Source organism: Ctenocephalides felis, unplaced genomic scaffold (genome assembly GCF_003426905.1).
Source record: "Ctenocephalides felis isolate EL2017-DRISC unplaced genomic scaffold, ASM342690v1 CF-g0.4_SCAFFOLD_00845, whole genome shotgun sequence".
In the NCBI taxonomy this organism is placed as follows: domain Eukaryota; kingdom Metazoa; phylum Arthropoda; class Insecta; order Siphonaptera; family Pulicidae; genus Ctenocephalides; species Ctenocephalides felis.
The window spans coordinates 10713298-10735540 of NW_020536999.1; the positions used below are offsets into that span (position 1 = coordinate 10713298).

Here is a 22243-nt window from a genome sequence, read left to right on the forward strand (position 1 = left end):
AATAAAAAGAGTGCGCGTAAGGATCACACGCGATTGAAGTAAACTTTTAATATTGTATGAGTAGGCAATTAAGATAAAAATAAAAAAACATCATATTTGAATTTTAAAAATCATTTATTAATAATCACATAACATCAATAACACAGTTTAAAACAACAACGATAGATTAATTGCTATCATATTTCATATATGATATAATAGGTTTGTGATAACTAAAATGAGAGACATAAATTTTGCTTTGTAAACTATGTACATTTCTGGAGAAACTGCATCAATAGTCGAGCCATATCTTGTGGTTGAATCAAATGGAGAATTATTCATGTTAAATTAAATTATTATTTAAAAAATCAATTAATGGTTGAGATTCTTCTGAACGAAAATTGACATTGAAATCTCCAGCAAGAATTAATGGTATCTCGTTGTGATTAGTGTTTAAAAGTTTTGCACCCTCATTAGAAAAATGAAGTAACTGCTGATGAAGAAATTCAATAATATTTGATATGTTTTTATTGGGAGAAATTTAAAGGACGACTATAATTAATGTTTGATTCTGTGTGTGTAATATCACCTACTTGTGTAATTTCATTAGGAATATCCAGTAATATCGTTGGCGCAAGAAACTGCATAGGAGTGGCATTATGAACAGTATCTGAACATGAATGATAGACATTAGACAGCTACACACCTGCTCTTGAGTTGATCGTTTGTATTGAGTAACGCAGTAATAGTTCTGAATATTAATTCGTTCTTCATTATAATCCAAGTTTCCGAAATAACAAAAACGTACAACGTTGTAGCACTTTATCTTGCAGATCAGGCAAAGAGCTCGTAAACTTTGCAGTTTAAGGGAAACAATGAAATGTCGTTCAAACTTATATCTCACTCAATTTTTCTTCTTGTGTTATTAATCTACAAGTTTGAAGTCTTTGGAATCAGTTTTTAAGTCCATTAATCCTGCTGGCCGTTTTCTTCCATTATAATTTTTTTGTCGTTGTTAGAATGATGAACAATCCATTAATGCTGGTAACTCGTGATAATGCAACATATAGAAGCTGCTGATAGTGTTTTATTGTATTCATATACAATTTTATCAAAAGTACCACCTTGTGATTTGTGTATTGTGAGTGCACAAGCAGACACTAAAGGAAAATGATTTCTTTTGACAAATATGATTTTATTTCTATTCATTGGATAGATGAAGATTTCCTGAGAATCGGCACAGCTGTCCTACTGATATTAAGAGTTTGAATATGATGTGCAGCTTTCTTCTTATTTTGTTACCTATCTTACCAGGAAATTCAAACCATAAACGTAGAAGTTCATCATTATCGCCACGTTCTATGTACACTAATTTTCCTACACAACCATTAGCTAAGCCATCACTTACATCAATATTAGTTGTTATTATGTAAAAATTTATTCAGAACTAAAATTATTTCATACGGCAAAGCCCCGGTATCAATAACCGATTTTTGTGAAACTGCTGACGAATGTATGATTGTTGATCTGTCGCATGGCAACCTACATAAATATCCGTGGCAGTAGATATTATTTTGTCTTCAACGAGATTCAGTATAAATTTATTATATTTCATGACACATTATTCTCTAAGAAAAGTCTTATTCCATGAGGACATAACATAAAAAACGTGATTCAATTAATGCAAGTTCATATAGGGTTTAGCGCTCGACTTACGCATGACATGACGGGAGTGGATACTCGCGACATCAGCGCTTACGGCGTCGTAGTGTTCAACTTCACGTTGGCGTTTTCGTTGCATTTGTACGGATTTACACCCGTGTAGCCTAAAGAAATTTTTACACCCATATCGCGCCTAAAGAAGTTTTACTTCAATAAATATTTTTTATCTTCAGGTGATAGATGTCGATACCGAATTAGAAATCGACACTTCCCCTCAGCCTCCAACAAAGGCAACGACTCAGCACAGATTATCCCTTCGTTCGATGACAGACAATCAGCAAATTCGACTAGAACAAGAAAGGAGATCATCACATCCCCAACAATTGTTACAAGTACATACACAAACACAGGAGCAAGAAGACTATGAAGAAGATGCTGAAGTCGATGATAGGGGTAGCGAGGAAAATTTGCTTCCTGAATTGCCAACGTTGAAGTTGTCTCCTACAATTCGAGTCCAAGCTGATGGTCGTAGGTAAGGGATAAATAATAGAAAAAGAATCTTATTTGGATCAGGATTATTATTGTATAAATTAATTTCAGATATTCGGTGCCAATTAGTATAGTGACTCAACCACCAGCTTCGACTTCATCACTCAGTGCAGGTGGTAAACGAAGGGAAAGCTTGCCGGCAGAACATATTGTGCCAAGGTAATAAATATATATATATCTTATATATAAAATTCTTCTGTAACTATGTATGAATGATTAATCCTCCTAAATCATAATTCGGATTTTCATGAATCTTCCTGAAGTTTGTTCGGTAAATTTTCTAGAATTTTTAGATTTACAGAAATATAGTTAGATTGTAGTAAAAAAAAGAAAAAAATACAAAAAACCGCTTATCATTGTTTGCCCTTGAAAATGTTTAAGGCATAGTTTGACATTAAAAACAAAAGAAGACATTTGCCAAACATTTCTATTCACTTATAGGCTAAGACAATATTAAATATAATATATTTATGATTATGAATAAGAAAAATGTAATGTCTACATTATCATTGCCCAAAAGCAGCTGAGATGTGCCAAAATTGAAATAATATAAGATTTACAGTCAACATGCGTCCAACAGGTGATGCAGTCTACGCAGTTATTACACATCAAACTTAGCCTATAATTCAATTTAACAGATTATTATTTTTTAACTTTTAAATGCAGTCGTGTTTTGCCTTACTTACTAAATCACGATACAAAAATAATTTACTTATTCAAACAATTATTTAGAAGTTTAATTGTGTCAAAAATTCATATGTTTAGCATTGGATACGAAATATTTGCAAATTTGCATGAAATTTTGGAATTGGGTTTATCTTATTCTCAAGTTTGAAAGTAAAAATTATTTAGAATCATTTGCCACTTCCCGGCGGGATGACATCCCTTTTCAGTGGTGCAATTGTATCTCTTTCAAAATAACGTCGGATATCGATAAAAGAACTAATTAGAAGAGAAAAATGTTTAATAATGTTTTTCAAAAAAGAAATTACTTTTCAAGTTACTGGCTACTGAAAATTTGTTTTTTTTTGCATTTTTTATCGTTTTTTGCAAATATTTCTAAAAATATACATTTAAACGAAAATCATGCAATGAACAAAATTATATCAATTAAAATCCCAATAAATCGGTATTCTATAAATTGTTCTAGGAACAATATTAGGCTTGATATGAAAATGAGGTTTTATAGTACTCAAAATAAGCTTTAAAATGAGTACTTCTGCGTGTAAAATGAGTGAGCTATCATGCAGATAAAAGACGCATACAATGTTTTTTTCCATTTGAATCAAATAGTTTTTGAGTGCCATTTCCACCAAAATTAAAAATAATCGTATTCCCTCTAGAATCAACTTGGTTTAAGAGATCTTGACGAATTCTAGAAAATACAATAAATTTAGTGCTCCAAACGCTTTCCAAAAAGCTCATAATTTCATGAAAAAAAAATTATTTAAATCAATAAAAGATACGTATAAAGGTATATAAATGAAAATTCAAGGTCTTTTACTGACCAATTATTGCTTTCTATTATTTTTCTGTTACACAAATAATGATAGTGTCCAACCAGAGTGTCTTTCGAGTCCTTCAATCCTTTGCCATTTCAAAATAAGAGAAGTTACGGTAAAATTTATGATAGAGAAAGTTGTAGCTCATTTAATTACCTTTAAAATAGTGTATTGCAAGTACTGATAAAATCAGAATTAAGAGTTATAAATCCATTGATCTGGTAGGTGGTGACGAAGAGCAAATTGTTTCCACTTCTGAACTTAAGATAAAGATTAGTCTATTTCCAACACATGCGTTTTTCCTCTCCATTTACTGCAATAATTTTATTGATCGTAGGTTGAATAGAGCACATGTGAACAGGATTTGATAAATTAATTCACTTCAAATATAAACTTTAATATAATAAAAAAAAAAATTTAGATCGTAAATTACTAAAAGCCAGTTAAAATATGGTACGTAATTATAAAAATTATAGGCAACATTATTGAAGCAATTATTTTGGGTAGAAAAATTCAAGATGATATTGTACCTATACCGCGAATGCTATATATTATTTTTTTCTGAATTTGTTATGCCTTTTAAAAGACTTCAATTTTCAACACGTGTATTTTATGCAATGGCCATAAATCACAAAGGCAGACGATGATTTTTTGTGTGATACATTTGGAAAATCAATGTTTTAGTCGTGAATGAACAAAAAATCATTTATTTATACATCCACATCTACAGGTATGACTGAAAAATTTTGTAACCCTTGGCATTAAAATAAATTGAGCCATTGAAAATAAATTTGCAGTGTATAATTTTTAATATACAATTTTATTGTACATATTTTAATATTTGTTAAAGGGATAATTAAAGTGTTAACTGTGGGAATTGAGAATCATCATTTTATTTGAAGCATTTCTACACTTAATAACATCACTCATATATTGGTGTAAATAGTAATTCGAAAACCAATAATGATTATTTTTAACTGAACGGTATAAATATTAGTATAGGATATTAAAAAAACGTAGACGTGGGTACAGGACAACGTCTGTCGGGTCATCTAGTATATATATATTTATATATATATATATATATATATATATAGGTATATATATATATATACTAGCAAACCCGACGAACTCCGTTTCGCCACCAGATGGTTTCGTGAGTAGGATGAAGAAATTTTTTGTTTGTTTTATATTCGAAGAGGAAAAATTTGATCAGGAAAGAAAACCCGACTTATTTTTATATATATAAAAGATAATCTATTTGCAATTATTTAAAACAATTATTGATTATTTTTAATACTCGAATTTTTAATTACGATGCGTGAAGTTCCAGCAATATGCATTAGGGCACGATGCCATGCACCACAAATTTTCTTAGCTATAAACTTTGCGGAGCCCGAGACCTTTCCAATGAATGCAAAATTGTCGAAATCGGTTCGTGCGTTCTGGAGTTATTTCGTCAGGAAGGAAAACCCGACTTATTTTTATATATATATATATATGTAGAAGATATGTATATATATATATATATATATATATATATATATTATTCGTTATATTTTAAATTCTAAATGTTGTTCTATCTATTTATCCAGATCTGTTGCTGATTGGGACAGCTCGTTATCACTATTAACATCAACGTCTAGTGCAGAGTCTCACGTAGGAGGTCTCAGCGCATCAGGTAAAACCCACAAACAAATAAAATGATATTTATCCACAACCAAATTAACTATTTAATACCTCCAGGTCCATCTGAGCGTCCTCTATCAGCAGAAAACTTGCTACCAGAACCTTCAATCGCCTCGATGACTTCTGTGAATGCTGACCGATTGAGCAGTGTGTTGCAACATGGCCCTCTGGACAGATCTGGTGCATCTGGTGGTGGTTCCAGGCATTTAATAAGACAGCAAACGTTTCCACCTTTGCAACCTGGTGCAGCAAGCACCAGAGCGAGGTATATGAGTACTGCTGCTGATTTGAGTGGAGGACGGGAACGATATGTACTGCCCGAAGCATCCAGCAGGTAAGAAATTGATTATAATAGTATTTGTATTTTTGGAATAAAATTTTTTTAAGCACGACTAGGGTTTACATTCGTACAAATGCAACGGAAATTGTTATGCCAACGTGACGTGAGAGTCATTCGCTCTCGATGATATGATTTCTATACGGGTCGATTCTGATGCGTGACTTTATACGAGCGTGCGTCACCGAAAGCGTGCTTTATACGTGCATACGTCCATCATACGTCACCGAAAGCATGAATCATATTGCTAAAATTTCCGGTGTTATGTCAAAACTTTTTAAGGTTAAATAAGTGTAAATAGTCACAGTCTAAACGCATTTGCAAATAATTCTGTGCGACATTTTCACTTATACTGTGCTTAGCTTGGCGGCATTTTCACATTTTCATTCAATAGTTTTCACAAAGTTGAAAAAGTGCTCCCGTATAGTCACAGTCTAAACGCATTTGCAAATAATTCTGTGCGACATTTTCACTTATACTGTGCTTAGCTTGGCGGCATTTTCACATTATCATTCAATAGTTTTCACAAAATTGGAAAAGTGCTCCCGCATAGTCACAGTCTAAACTTTATACGTGCGTGCGTCACCGAAAGCTTGCTTTATACGTGCTTACGTCCACCATACGTCACCGAAAGCATGAATCATATTGCTAAAATTTCCGGTGTTATGTCAAAACTTTTTAAGGTTAAATAAGTGAGTTAATAAAAATGTCAGGATCGGAAGAATATTTTATCCCGTCCCCCATAAATAATTGTAGTGCAATTGATCGCAAATAATGACATATGAAAAATCTGCGCTGCGTAAGAGATGTATGTATATTGAAGTAATTTGTATTATTTGAGTTTTTCGAGGTTATTATATACCTTTGAGGTTATTAATAAAAAGGAAAATATTTTTACAAAAAACAGATACAACCGTTGCTCAAAGAATGAAAATGTATCACCAGCGAAATAGTCAAAACAAACAAGCAGTCAATAATGAAGTTCTACAAACACAATTACATGATAAGTGAAATTGTGGAAACAATATTTCTTCATTGAAAATTTAATGTAAGTTTACATGTTTCTTTTTTATGATGACTTTGAAGAATAATTTTAATTTATTATAATAGTAATTATAAATATTGATGCAGGTATAAAGCCTCTTACAAACTCTGAAAGATCAAGATTACATCGTCAAACAAAACAATAATCGGTTACTGCCAATTTATTAGAAATTCTTGAGCCAGAGGTATCAGTTTAGATGTTAATGTCAACAACTTTCTTTTTTTCAAGCTATTTGACTTTTCAAAAACGCTACAACTATTCACATTTAAGCATTATATTTTGTTATCGTTTTAGATGAAAGTACTGCTGTTACTTTTTCTGATACAGCAACTACATCACGTCAATTGCAAATTGATGATTCTGTATATAATGTGACAAGGACTGATTTTTTGCAAGAGTCAAATGAAGTATTTGAACTTCCATATAAAGACATCAATTTGTTTAGGAATGCACGAAAATTGTTTGAAAAACAATTTACAAATGATAGCTTTGGCTATGTATGTTTTGTATGTGATAGACTTTGGTTTCAAAGCGACTTAAAAATATCAAATGATGCTCAAAAATAAATTCTTAATAATGGTTCTCTGAATATTGATTCAAATAATCAGGTTGGATGTCAAACTTGTCGAAAGGCATTAAATTCGGGTAAAATTCCTACTTTCTGTAAATTTAACGGGTTTGTATTTCCACCTATACCAAATTATCTACCTAAACTAGATACTGTATCTGAAAGGTTAAAGGAATCATGCAAATGGACAATTTGGAATATTTGGCCAAATTATAAATGTGCCTGTTGACATTAATAATATGGTTAATTTATTACCTCGTAACATTGATGATGATCATTGCATTAACATTCACATAAAAAAGAAAATGATTCATAGATCAAGCTATGTGCAGGGCTTATTAAATAAAACAAATATAAAAGTATGGCTTCAATTTTTTAGACAAGACAGATATTACAACTGTTCAAAGAATGAGATTATATCGTCAGCGAAAAAGGAAAAAAAATACAAACAGTAAATGAATGTATGTTAATTTTAATTACATGAAGTTCTTCAAACACAATTGTTACATGATGAGTGAAGTTGCGAAAACAATATTTGTTTAGGCGTTGTTTAACATAATCCACTGTGTGAACGATTATTATAGAATTTATTAATCAGCAATTACTTTAAACCGATCATGTCATATTTGAAGTATGACTTTGATTACATTATTGTTTGTAAATATTATACATATTTTCAATGCAATCATAAATATATAATTTATAATTTATCATTATATAAATGTATATAATAATTGACGACACTATGAAATGTGTGCATCACGAGTGTTATCATATTACTAAGAAACATCATTCAAAATTATTTTATGATGTATTTATTTTTAACTTAAATGCCATCTCGTACGATAGCAAAATAGCTTTACTTCAATCGCGTGTGAACCTTACGCGCACTCTTTTTTTATAATTTTGTTCCACCATTTTTTAGGTCGTCAACGTCTTCAGAATCCCTAAAGGCTCCAGGCCTTGTTCCATTATCTACAGCACCTCATCAGTCGTCTGGTATTTCTACTTCCCAAAGAAGTTCCACAGGAAGTTGCCGGCAGAAAGAAAATGTTGACCCTATGCTTTTAGTCGGAGCAGGAAGCAGATACAGGTCTCTCAACAGGCGGAGGGGTTCTGCACCTGCTCCAACACTGCCATCAGCTGATGAGAGTTTAAATTTGACGACTGTGCAGAAACATGGAGAAATTTTGAGATCTGTTCATAGGAGGGGATCGGTTCCGGCTGCGATTATTAAATTAAGTAAGTAACTAGTGCTGCATGGGCTTAAGACAAATTGCTGGAACTTCCCGTACCGTAATGAAATATTCGAGAAATTTTAAACGTTTTCAAATATATTATTACAAATACTGTAACTTTCATTATTTTTGCATTAACTTGTTATATCCGAGCAAATCAAATGTAAATCATAAATCAATTTATCTCCATAACATTAACAATCGTCTTTTCGATTTCGAATTCAATTTCAAAATAAAATTGTTGCCTAATTTACACAAAATTGAATTGAAATGCTCCCGTATAGTCACAGTCTAAACGCATTTGCAAATAATTCTGTTCGACATTTTCACTTATACTGTGCTTAGCTTGGCGGCATTTTCACATTTTTCAATAGTTTTCACAAAATTGGAAACGGGCTTCCGTATAGTCACAGTCTAAACGCATTTGCAAATAATTCTGTGCGACATTTTCACTTATACTGTGCTTAGCTTGGCTCCCGTACAGAAACAGTCTAAACGCACTTGGGTAAACATTTGTACCAGAGTGGCGCTTAGACTGTGCTTAGCCTGAGTAATTTTTTGAATTTTCAATCCAAAATTACAAAAATATTTTATGGAAAATAAAAAAAGATGTGATAATTTTTTATCCTCAAAAACAATTGTTTTGTCAATAAAAGCAGAAAGTTTTTTAGATCATTCAAATCGGACGCTTAGTTCACTCAAAAAATGCCATTTTTTGCACATTCAGCTCTGTATCTTCAAAACGGCGGGACCTGCCTCTGCCAAAAACTAATCACCTCTTCTCCTAACCATTACAAATTGAATGTATTTTGAATCATTCAAATCGGATGCTCCGTTCTCTCAAAAACTCGATTTGTATTTTCTGCACTCTTTGCTCCGTATCTCCGTAACGGCAGGACCTGCCTTTGCCAAGAACTAATCAGCACATCTCTCTATCAATAGGGATCGATTTTTTTTATATCATTCAAATCGGTGGTTCTGTACGCCCGAAATCGTCGACGAAAAATTGTATCCACACACAGACTTGCATTTTTCCTAATCGTAAGGTATGCCAAAATGTTCAGAAACTTCTGAAACGTCAATAAATGCACAAATTTCTATTTCGATTTTTAGTCCAGTCATTTGGTCGTTTCACCGGTACAGTACTCCGGAAATTCTAAAAATTAGTTATCTTATAGATTTCCTCAAATTTTTACAGCAAGTCGCTGCCATATTGAAAAAATGGCGTCAAAAACAGTTTTTTTTTTAAATATAACCTTTCCGGCTCATTCTACGATAAAAGTAGATATGCACGAATTAAACTAGATAAAATTTCCTACAATTTATTCCAAAAGCGTTTTTTTGTAAAATTAATAGTTTGAAGAGTATTTTGGACGATTACAATAACTTACTCTGCGGCAAGTTAAAAATATTAATTATGTATTATAAATTAGTAATGTTTTTATCAATTTTCAGGGAGTTTCGAAGTTGATCCTAATTTATATGTGGATCCTGAATGGAGCACGCCTCCAAATCGAAGCGCTCCCACATCTGGGGCGAGCAGCGATTGCGGAGCAGTTTCTCTCAGCATCAGCTCGAACTATAAACGAAGGGGTTCCGTACCGTGCGAAACTCCTGCTAAGGTAAAACTTAAAATTTTATATCAACTTATCCACAGATAACATGCACTGTATCCATTAACCAAACTAGTGGTGTATGACATCATGCCTTGAAGCAAATTGCTGGAACTTCCCGTACCGTAATGAAATATTCGAGAAATTTTAATCGTTTTCAAATATATTATTACAAATATTGTGACTTTCATTATTGTTGCTATCTTGCTATATCTGAGCAAATCAAATGTAAATCATAATTAAATCAATTTATCTCCAGAACATTAACAATCGTCATTTCATTTCGAATTCAATTTCAAAAAAAATGCCTAATTTACACAAAATTGAAAAAGTGCTCCCGTATAGTCACAGTCTAAGCGCATTTATTTGCACATAATTCTGTGCGACATTTTCACTTATACTGTGCTCAGCTTGGCGGCATTTTCACATTTTTCAATAGTTTTCACAAAAATGGAAAAGTGCTCCAGTGCATAAACAGTCTAAATGCACTTTGGGAAATATTTGTACCGGAGTGGCGCTTAGACTGTGCTTAGCCTGGGTAATTTTTTGAATTTTTAATCCAAAATTACAAAAATAAAAAAAGATGTAAAAATTTGTCATCCTCAAAAGCAATTATTTTGTCAATACAAGCAGATAGTTTTTTAGATCATTCAAATCCGATACTCCGTTCTCTCAAAAATCGATTTGTATTTTCTGCACTCTTTGCTTCGTATTTCCGTAACGGCTGGACCTGTCTTTGCCAAAAACTAATCAGCACATCTCCCTATCAATAGAGATCGAATATTTTTTAAACCATTCAAATCGGTTGATCAGTGCGCCCGAAAACGTGGACGTAAAAATGCGGACATACAAAACACACACACACATCCATTTTTCTGAGCTATGCCAAAATGTTGTAAAACCTTCAAAACGTCGAGAAATGCAAAAATTTTCATTTTCGATATTCGGCCCATTACTATAACTACCCTACGGGAAGTTAAGGGGTACAACAAGTGTGAAATTTTCAAAAAATCGAATTTTCAATTTTTTCATATTTCGATACGTTATACCTTTAAAAATAACATACCAAAATTTTAAATCGATATCTTACATAGTTTTTTAGTTACAGTCATTTAAAGAGTATATATATAGTATATAGTATAACGATCGTTTAATCTTTAAACGCGTTTTTCTCGAAACAGCATATATAGTTCTCTGTAAAATGAACTATTGATTTTTTGATAGGATCAAAAATCGAATTTTGGCAGTCCAAAAATGACCAAAATTTTAGGTAAAATTCGACTTTTTTTTTAAAAAAAAAGCGCCGTCATTTTGTCAATTTTTGATTTTTTTCTTCATCGTAGTTCATTTTACAGACAATATTATCTAGTTTAACGAGATTTTTTTTTAATTTCATCTACGTAGTTGGCCGGAATCACTGCAGCAGTGAAGGGCCTTTGTTTGTCGCGCCGTTAGAGATCGACGATAATTTAAAAAATACTTAATTTTTTTTTTTTTTAATTTTACTATGTATTCTTAAAACATGTATAAATATATTCCTAAAATTTTGAAATGATTGATAAAGCAGTTTTTTTTAATATAAATTTCCAAAAATCACCTGTTTTTGATGCGGTTACACTAGTTGTGCCCCTTAATAACATACACTCTATCCATTACCCAGGTCCGCGCCGACGACTTATCAACCCCCGACTCCGGCGTCCGGGCGCCGCCGCTGCGCCCAAACGGCGCCAACAACCAGCAACCACCAACGTCCGCCAGTTCGAGTCACAATCACCATCGACAGAAGTCGACCAGCCAAAGGACCTCCAACACAAGTCCGGAGCAGGAGAACGTCGCCCAGACCGCAGGCGGGTTCCTGGCTGCGCCTCCTGCCGCCGGAGCCGGTAGGAGGAAAGGCAGCGTTAACACGATTTTGGGCGATAGTAGTAATGGCAGTGGCGGCAGCTCGCAGCAGCAGCAGCAGAGGAGGAGGGGCAGTCTGCCTGCTGATGTTGTCACATTAGGATACACGGGTAAGTGGGATGGAGAAATAGTAATATTTTTACGTTATTAGTAGGACTTGAATTTTTATATTTTCCTTCTTTCTTTACTTTAGTCTTTGTTTACTCTATTATTTCTCTTTGTTTATATTGCTAGTAGGATGATGGGACACATATAGTTCTCGAAACGTACAATTTAGTTTAATTTCAAAGTTTGACGTTTTCTCGAAAACGACTGAATCGATTTCAACTAGTCGGTCGCATGGCATCGTGCCTTAAGGCAAATTGCTGGAACTTCCCGTACCCTTTTCCGCACATTTTTGATAATTTAGATTTTTTTCGAAGTTTTTTATTTTTTGGAATCTAAAAAAACGTTTTTTAAATATTTTGAGAATTGGGAAATTTTTGAAAATATTCGATTTTTTTTAATTCTCAAATTTTTGTAAAAAAAATTTTTTTTTTAATTTTTCGAAATTTAGTTTTTTTTTTTAAAGGATGAAAAATTTCGAAAATTTGAATTTTTTGAAACTTTGAATTTTTTTTGAAAATTTTGATTTTTTTTAATTTTCAAAATCACTCAATTTTCTGTAAATGCATTTTTTGCACACCATCTACTCAAGTAAAATGTTCTTTGAATTATTAAAATCGGACGCTCCGTTCTCTTCAAAACTGAGTTACCGTTTCTGGAACTTTTTGCCCCGTATCTTCGGAACGGCTAGCTCTGCCTTCGCCAAAAACTAATCAGCGCGTTTTCTTATCAATATGAATCGAATATTTTTTGAATTTTTTAAATCGGTTGATCGGTGTTCCCGAAATCGTCGACGAAAATTTGTATCCGCACACACACACACATACATCCATTTTTTTATGGTATGCCAAAATGTTCAGAAACCTTTGAAACGTAAAGATATAAAAAATTTTCATTTTTGTTTTTTTTGCGATTACTATAACTAAGTTAAAAATTATTTGGTACAACTCGATAAAGACTAGTCTTACTTAGCTTTATTAATTTTTTATTAACTTCTCGTAAGGCAAGTTATAGTAATCGCAAAAAAATCGAAAATGAAATTTTGTATATATCTTTACGTTTCAAAGCCTTCTGAACATTTTGGCATACCTTAGAAAAAATGGATGTATGTGTGTGTGTATATGTGTGTGTATGTGTGTTCGGATACAAATTTTCGTCAACGATTTCGGGAACACGGCTGAACCGATTTAAATAATTTAAAAAACATTCGATTCGTATTGATTAGGAGACGCGCTGATTAGTTTTTGGCAAAGGCAGGTCTAGGCGTTCCGAAGATACGGGGCAAAAAGTGCCAAAAATGTCAATTCAGTTTTTGAGAGAACGAAGCGTTCAAATTTAATAATTCAAAAAACATTGTACTTGTATTGACGAGATGAAGAACTGACTAAATTTTTGAAAAGGCAGGTCCAGCGGTTGTAGACTCTCAATAAAAATAACTTAAAAAAAATTAAATTTGCCTTAAGGCACGATGCCATGCGCCCACTAGCTTATATATGTTTATTTTTCTTTCGTTTGTGATGGCACACATATGGTTCTCGAAACGTACAAGTTTGACTTTTCCGGACGTTTTCTCAAAAACCGATACACCGATTTCAAAAATTCCGAAGCCCCTCGATATAACTCGCTTTACTCAGTTTCATTAATTTTTTGTATACATATATGAAGAATATTTTATTATTAATTTTAATTTCTGCGTCTGTTTCTGCAGGTAGCTTCAGGCGTTGATCGTCTACGAACAAAAACCAAAACGAAAGTACCTCCTAAAGCTGGTTCTTTCAAGTAGTAATATAAAACAAATATAAGATTTTTTTTAACTTTCGAACAAATTTTAATATATTTAATAATAATTATTTGTGTTTATCGATTTAACGACAAGCGCTGCCGAGATACCCAGCGCGTGCGTTTAAAAACGATTTTTAAAAAAATGCTGATGAAAACTGGAGGAATAAAATAACTTACGAAACGTATCATAGTAGAAAAAAGTTTTTTATTTCATCCAGTTTTCATTATCAATCATTTTCGTTTCCAAATGTTTTCCTAAAATTAAAGATATGAAATGATTGTGAATATATAGTTCAATTTGTTATTTATAAGTATATTGTTGTATCGTTGTTGATTAGTTTTTGACATTGCAAAATAAATGGGCAATGCCAAAGATTAGAAATTATTTGACTTGTTGAGTCTTTTAGTAATAATGATGTTACGATATGGCTAAGTTGATATGTCAAATTCCAGGTTTCGTTAAAACGATAGAAATAATTGTGAATGGGGTCGCGTGTATGGATAAGGGTCATATATGTGCAGGGTATCCCAGAATTCAACGTCAGGCCGAAGCAGGGGACAAAATCTATTTTATTCTATCAACCTAAAATGTTCAGGGCGAGAACAAAATTCTGAGCGAAATGTATGAGGCATTTTTGCCACAAGTGAGTGATATGAATCTGACGTGTTTGTTGGGGTCACCAATAATGGGTTTATTGGTGATTTTTATTATTTACTCGATTTTTTTGTTTGAAACTAACAAGTATGACATTTGCAAAAGTACTAGTACACATTTTTAAAAAGAGATTTATGGGGCAATTCTGCCGTAACAGAGTTGTCATGGCAACGCTCTTTTATGCTTGTTCTTGGTATTGAATATTTTGAAAATTTCTATCTATTTCGCGTGCGATCAGACATATTTCACATATAAACAAGCAAGGATGAATGTTATGATAACTGCACCATCTAGAATTCTGTTATCATAAGATTATTCCTTGCTCGTTGCCATGACAACGCTATTTTATGAGCTATGCTACGGCAGAATTGCCCCATTATTTTCATATTTATGGTTTAATAAATATTTGATTGCCTTCGACCAAAAAGTTCTTTTTTTTTTCAAAATTACATCTATTTTCACCAGATTTCCAGGATGTTCTTAATTACCCATCATTGTTTCTAATTTTTTTATGGTGGTTTCAATCAATCCTTTCACCCTGTTTCGGCTTGACGTTGAATTTTGGGATACCCTGTGTATGTTTTTTTCTCAGGATATACGCACATAGACTTTCTTAAGATAAACATTTTTATGACAAAAGACTCGATTACACTTTTTCATTCATGTTACTATAGGTGTAATACATATGTGTAATAGTTATTCTCGGTTACATGTTTTATCTTATATAGCAATACTATGTATATAAATTCATAAGAATTGAAGCGTTGCATTTTTAAATAAAACATGCGTGAAGTTGAACTAATAATAATGTTATATTGATATTTTTGCCATTTGGAGGTTAGTTTTCAGCCGTTAACAGTATCAAAATTTATCAAATTTTAGTATTTTTACATATCAGTTTTATCTAACGTTCTATCTGCATTTGTAATGTCGAAAAATATTATAGGCCTACGGAAAATAGTTTCATAACAAAAAATAGTTTAAGTTTGGTATTGGTACAGATACAGGTCAATACACACATTTCTACCACTTCTCCATGACGAGTATACACGTCAATCGCAGTTAACTAACTTCAGAAAAGAAACACGCAACGAAACAAATATATTTTACACGCACGGCGAATATATTCGCCAATACCCGCAATTCTGTCATTTCTTCATGACGAATATACACGTCGACGCAGTTAACTGCTCAAGAAAAAGAAACGCGAAACGACACGTATCTGGTTAAGAGAAGAACTATTTTCGACACGCACGTTGATTCACAAAATTTTTCTACTCGCCATGACGAGTATACACGTCAGTCGTAGTTGACAGCTTATGGAAAAAATGTATCTAATTTATACACACGACGGATATACTCGTCAATACACAAAATTTTGCCACTTCTTCATGACGAGTATATACGTCAATTGCAGTTAACTAACTTAAAAAAAGTAACGCAAAACGCAAATGTATCTAATTTACAATTACACAACGAATACACTCGTGAATACACAAAATTCTGTCACTTCTTCATGACGAGTATACACGTCAATCGCCGTTAAATGTTGAAGAAATGAAACGCGAAACACAAATATCTAATTTACACGCACGGCGATACACAAAATTTTGCCTCAATTTATGACGAGTATACACCTCAATGGCAACTAACTAACTTTAGAAAAGAAACGCAAAACGCAAACGTATCTAATTTAACACACGACGAATATATTCGTCGATACACAAAATTCTGTTTTTTTTCTAAGACGAGTATACAAGTCAATCGTAGTTAACTTACTTTAGAAAATAAATTTGAAACGTAAAATGCATCAATTTTACATGCACATCGAATATATACGTCAATACACAAAATTCTGTCACTTTTCCATGACAAGTATACTCGTCAATCGCAGTAACTTGTTTATGAAGTAAAAAAATCTGGTTAACTAACTTTAGAAAAGAAACGGGAAACGCAAATGTATCTGATTTTACACGCACGACGAATATAAAACAAAAAATTCCATCGCTACTTTATGACGAGTATAATCGTCAAAGGCAGTTACCTTACTTCATAAAAGAAACGCTAAACGCAAATGTATCCAAATTGCACGCACGACTAATATACACGTCAATACACAAAATATTGCCACTTTTTCGTGACGAGTATACGCGTCATTGCAGTTAATTAACTTTAAAAAAGAAACACATAACGCAAATGTATCTAATTTGCACACACAACAAATATACTCGCCAATACACAGAATTATACCACTTCTAGGACGAGTATACACGTCAAACACAGTTAACTAACTTTAGAAAAGAAACACGCAACAAAACTCATCCAATTTACACGCACGGCGAATATACATAAAATTTTGCTAATTTTCCATGACGAGTATACACGTCTAATGCAAGACGAAACGACGCAAAGCGAGGTACGGGCTAACATGGTTAATTATTAGTTCTTGTAAAAAACAAGAAAAATAATTATATTTTAAGAATCTCTATGTGCGTAAATCCAAAATAATTTTAATAAATTATTATAATTTTTGGACGAATGAAATATAAATGTGAAACCAAATATGATGTATCCCGAATATGTTCAACTATTAATTAATTAGTTAATATTATTATATGAATTAATAATACGATATCTCTCAAAAGTGTTCCAATTAAGTAATTACAATTAATTATAATATATTATAGGGTATTGTGTAGAGTTTAAAATTAATTATTATGTTGAAGTGTTTGTAAGCTCAGCATTTTATTACTAGAGTGTAATAAGTATAATGTATTAAATTATGATGTAGATAGACATATATGTTTATATATATATATATATATATATATATATATATATACATGTTTATAGATATGTAATTGAACATTTTTTAGTGTTTATATATGTATATCGACAAACTCGTTTCAATGTTTGTCGAGAGTTTTGAAAAAAACAAGCAGAAGCATACACAAGTACATTTATCCCTTATTTTAACATTATATATATATATATATATATATATATATATATATGTATGTATATATATATATATATATATATATATATATAAAGTATGTATCTTCCTTATAATAGTCATCGATCAACCTCAAATGTGAACATTTTATTCTCCTGACTGCAAATTATGGGACTGACTATGCGATATATTATAATATTAATAATATATGTATAGGTCTTTATTATATCTATTTCTATTGTATTGTATTTAAAATAGCCGTTCGTTTTTTTCAACCTCAGTCATAAAAAAATAACACTATTCCATGAAAAATTACAGAGATGATGCATTTGGTTGAATTTAGTAAGAGGGTAATAAGGGTTTGAAAAAATGGTTTATTTTTTTCAACCATTTTCCAATTTTGCATTTGCATTTCTGCTCAATTTTAATGCAATTGGTTTGATTTTCTGTCAGGTCTCTAATTTTGCTTACATTTTTGCAATTTTCCTCTTATTCCAACTTATCATATATATTTTGATGCAATTGTGCAGTAAGATGTGCAAATATTGGATGTTTTTTCTTTAGTTCTTACTGATGGCAAAGGTGATAGAATCTTTACTCTTATCTTGAAAATTTAGGATCTACAAGGTCTGTAAATATTAGATCTTTTTCTCCAGTTTTTAGTAGTAAAAATGGTGGTAAAATTCTTCCTGGATTCTTCCTAGTTTGCTTACGATCAACAAGGTTTGTAAATATTAGATCTTTTTTCTTCAGTTTTTTCTGGTCATGGAATTTTTCCTTAATTTTTTCTTGCATTCTTTCAAAGAAGATTTGCAAATATTAGATCTTTGTTCTCGAGTTGTTCTAGTGGTGAAATCCTTCCTAGATTTTTACTTGTATTTTGGATGTATATAAAATTAACAAGGTCTGAAAGTATATTTTTCTTCTCCAATTCTTGCTGGTGACAAAGGTGGTAGAATATTTACTAGAAATTTCTCAAAGATCACAGATAGATTACAATCTGATTTCTTAAAGATCAACAAGATAGTATAATATCATTTTTCCTAGTTCTTCCAATTGATGGAATCCTACCTGGATTCTTCTTGCAAATTTCTGCAAATACAAGTTCATTCTTATTTAATTTTTCCTGGATTTTTTTTCTCATTCTTGCAAAAATAATATCAATCAGATCTACATATATTAGATCATTCTTCTCCAGTTTTTTATGGTAACAATGGTGAGGGGTCCTTCCTGGATATTTTGTCATCCTTGCAAAATTCTAATCGAATTTTTATCTTGGGCACTTCCAATTATTCCTTCAACTTATAATACAAGTTTCTCCAATTTGAGGAACTAGATCTACAAGGATGGGTTTCTTTCGTTTTCCATTATATTATAAATCAAAATATTTTTTTTAATTTCTGCCTGGCGACTGAACCCTGGTTTAATTTTTCCTGTTTTTTTTTTGCAATTTCTTAATCAAGAGTTTACTAGTGACCAAGCTCTGCAAATTTTAAATTTGACTTGTGATGACGTTGTTTCTTCTCCAGTTCTTTCCGATGACTAAAAAGATCCTGATTGCCTAGAAAACACTTCTATTGTGCAAAAATGAGGTTTGACTTGTGATGAAGTTGTTTTTTCTCCAGTTCTTCCTGATGATTAAAAAGATCATAGTTGTCTAGAAAAAATCCTATTGTGCAAATATCAGGTTTGAATTGTGATGACGTCTCCAGTTTTTTTTTGGTGACTAGAAAGATCCTGGTTGTCTAGGTAAAACTTCTATTGTGCAAATATCAAGTATGACTTGTGATGAAATTATTTTTTCTCTAGCTTTTCTTTGTGACTGAACTATAGCTCATGGTACTTTCTGTTGTTTTCTTATTCATTATTTGTCTTGGAAAAACTTGAACTTTTCCTTGTCTTCCTTAAGCCTACAATTTTTGTACAAATTTCAAGTTTGGTTTATATTTTCAACAATTCTTCCTGGTAATAAAATGTTTATAGTAGACGATTCTTTTTGGTCTTCAATCCATATTTCGGAATAATTTGACCATTACCAATTCAACCAAATGTTTTCATCCAACAATCCAAATAGTAGTCAACGTCTTTTTCCTCCAGAAAATATACTAAAATCGGTTTCCTCCATGTTCGTGAGTAGTTGACACAATTTCTGAAAATGTGCCATCATCGTTGGGTTCTTTAATTTAATAGAACAGGCACATTTTTTTTATTTATGGTGCCATAAAATAATTCATAATTAATAATAAAATTTTGAAGCTTTGCCAAAAGTAGTCAATACTGGTGCTCAGCAGTATATTCTACCAGGTCACATATTGGATTGTTTATCAATAAAATCTACATGTGGTCTAGGAAAAACTTCTGTTGTGCAAATATCAGATTTGATTTGTTATGACGTTGTTTCTTAAATTATCAAATTATTTTAATAAAAATTAAATATTGAAGTAAGGGTCGACTCTTTGGATGTCGTCTACAGGCGACACTTGTAGCGAAAAATTGTTATGGCTAATTTTAATTGAAGTTCTCGTTTTGTTGGTTAATTAAGAATGTCGACACATCTTTAATTAATTAATTAATTTTGATTCAGTAATTAATTTTAAATTTGTATAATAATCGGCATCCAAAAAGCTTCAAAATTATATTATTGTTTTTGAGGACATCAACTTTTTTTAAATCTCTGATAAGTTATTGGAATAAATTATCTGATTTGATACGAGCGAACGATTCATACGACAGTTTCATCTTTTGTAAAAAATTTCAAAAATTCGAGTATTAATTAATACTTTGGTTGGAAATTTTGTTGTTGTTTTTAGGGATATAATTTTCTTTCAATTTTCACAACGTCTTTGGATTAAATTTTTTGATTTGGTACGAGCGAACGAGTCATACGACAGTTTTATCTTTTGTAAAAAATCTGAATATATATATACCTGCATATTAAGTTTCTCTTTTATTTCTGTTGCAGATTTCTACAATTTTTTCCCAAATTTTAATCAAACTTTTTTGAATATTTGTAGGAGATGAAAAGATCGTATGAGAGTGCTCTGGTAGTGGCTTAATGATAAAGATTTTAAAATGCATTTAAAAACTTCTTAAAAGTTTGAAATGAAAAATTTGTAAAAAGATTTTAATATTTAAAGGTTTTTTTTTTAAATTAATTAGCCCACAAATATGAATCCATTACATTTGAATACACAATTTTACCTCAAATCCATATTAATATCAATGTCAGTAATAACATTGAACATTTCCTTGAAACAGTAAATGCATTTATAACCAAAATAAATTTGTGCAATAATAAGTTTCTAAACTAGTACACAAATTATATTTTGTTTTTAAAGAAAACTACTTGAAAACTTATTTTCTTATATAAATTACATACATGTTGTTTACTAAACAATAAAAAAAAATTACCCCTCTGATTTTAAATAAAATTAACAAACAAAGAATTAAGAAAAATAAAACATACAAAGTCGGAGATGTTACTGAGGACTTTATTGTCTTGGCTAATATTTTATTATTTAATTTTTTTTAATTGTTTCAAAAATAATCTTTTCCCTTAGGCCACTATCGCTCTCCAAATTTATTCGAACGCATTTTAAAGCCAAAAACATCCGATTTTTTTTAACTATTAAACATACACTTTTCCAATTTTCAATGATAAATGTTAGTGATAATGTAATTGTAATAATAATATAAACAATATTATGTATTTAAAAAAAGCGCGGGCGCAAATAAAAATATAGCGATTTCATTACTTACGATATATGCAAAATAATAATTAAAAAAATATTGGCCACAAATATATATATATATATATATATATATATATATATATATATTTGTGGTATATTGTAATATCCATTTAATATATTGATCCTAAATAGATGTTATAATAAAAGTATGATGGCAAATTGTATGTTGTACTAATTTATATATATATATATATATAATATAAATTTATATAAATTTCGACGTGAAATATATTTGAAAAAAATTGCAGCCGATTTTGTCGAATTGAAAAACATTTCATGTAGAAACAATTTTTTACTATACGTTTTGACACTTAATGTGTGCCATCATTTCAGCAGTCAAACTAGGAAAAACACAAAAAATTAAAAATACTAAAAGTAGTTTCATTAAAACTTGCATGAAAAGTAAATATTTAAAACAGAAAAATAAATAAGGCTGTCGGTGGTTTCAGTTTTTGTATTTTTCTTGGTTTGGCTGCTGAAATGATGACACACATCAAGTGTCAAAACGTATAATAAAAAATTGTTTTATATCAACTTTTTTTTGAATCGACGAATAAGATGCAAATTATTTCAATTATATATATGTGTGTGTGTGTGATAAGTTTTATGGTGATATATATGATGATCAAACAAAATACTTCTTCAACAAACATCTATTTAAATAATAATAATATACATATATACGTTTCGAATCCCAATTTGACTCTTCTCCAACAGACAAATTATAATAAATATTATTTCACAACAACTGTGTTAAAAAAAGTATAACTAATAAATAATTTGAAAAAAAAATGAATGAAAATAATAATTTCGACCATCGCGCAACGAAGGGTTCTTTGTGACGAATCAAATTGAGGTTCAAAACGTATCTGTATAAATGTGAATTAATTTAAAAAAGATTTTTCAATT

At 31.2% G+C, this 22243-nt stretch overlaps 1 protein-coding gene across 1 annotated transcript in view; it reads left to right on the forward strand.

The window, feature by feature from the left end:
* The window catches only part of LOC113377781, a 39559-nt gene extending 25559 nt beyond the window's left edge, over nt 1–14000 (forward strand). Inside the window, exons 6-13 of the mRNA XM_026618204.1 lie at nt 1875–2173; nt 2242–2349; nt 5288–5373; nt 5439–5715; nt 8257–8573; nt 10025–10191; nt 11843–12194; nt 13898–14000. Of these exons, the coding sequence (XP_026473989.1) occupies nt 1875–2173; nt 2242–2349; nt 5288–5373; nt 5439–5715; nt 8257–8573; nt 10025–10191; nt 11843–12194; nt 13898–13914 (1623 nt within the window). The 3' untranslated portion in view covers nt 13915–14000. The remainder of the gene's footprint in view (nt 1–1874; nt 2174–2241; nt 2350–5287; nt 5374–5438; nt 5716–8256; nt 8574–10024; nt 10192–11842; nt 12195–13897) is intronic.
* Nucleotides 14001–22243: the final 8243 nt, after the last annotated feature.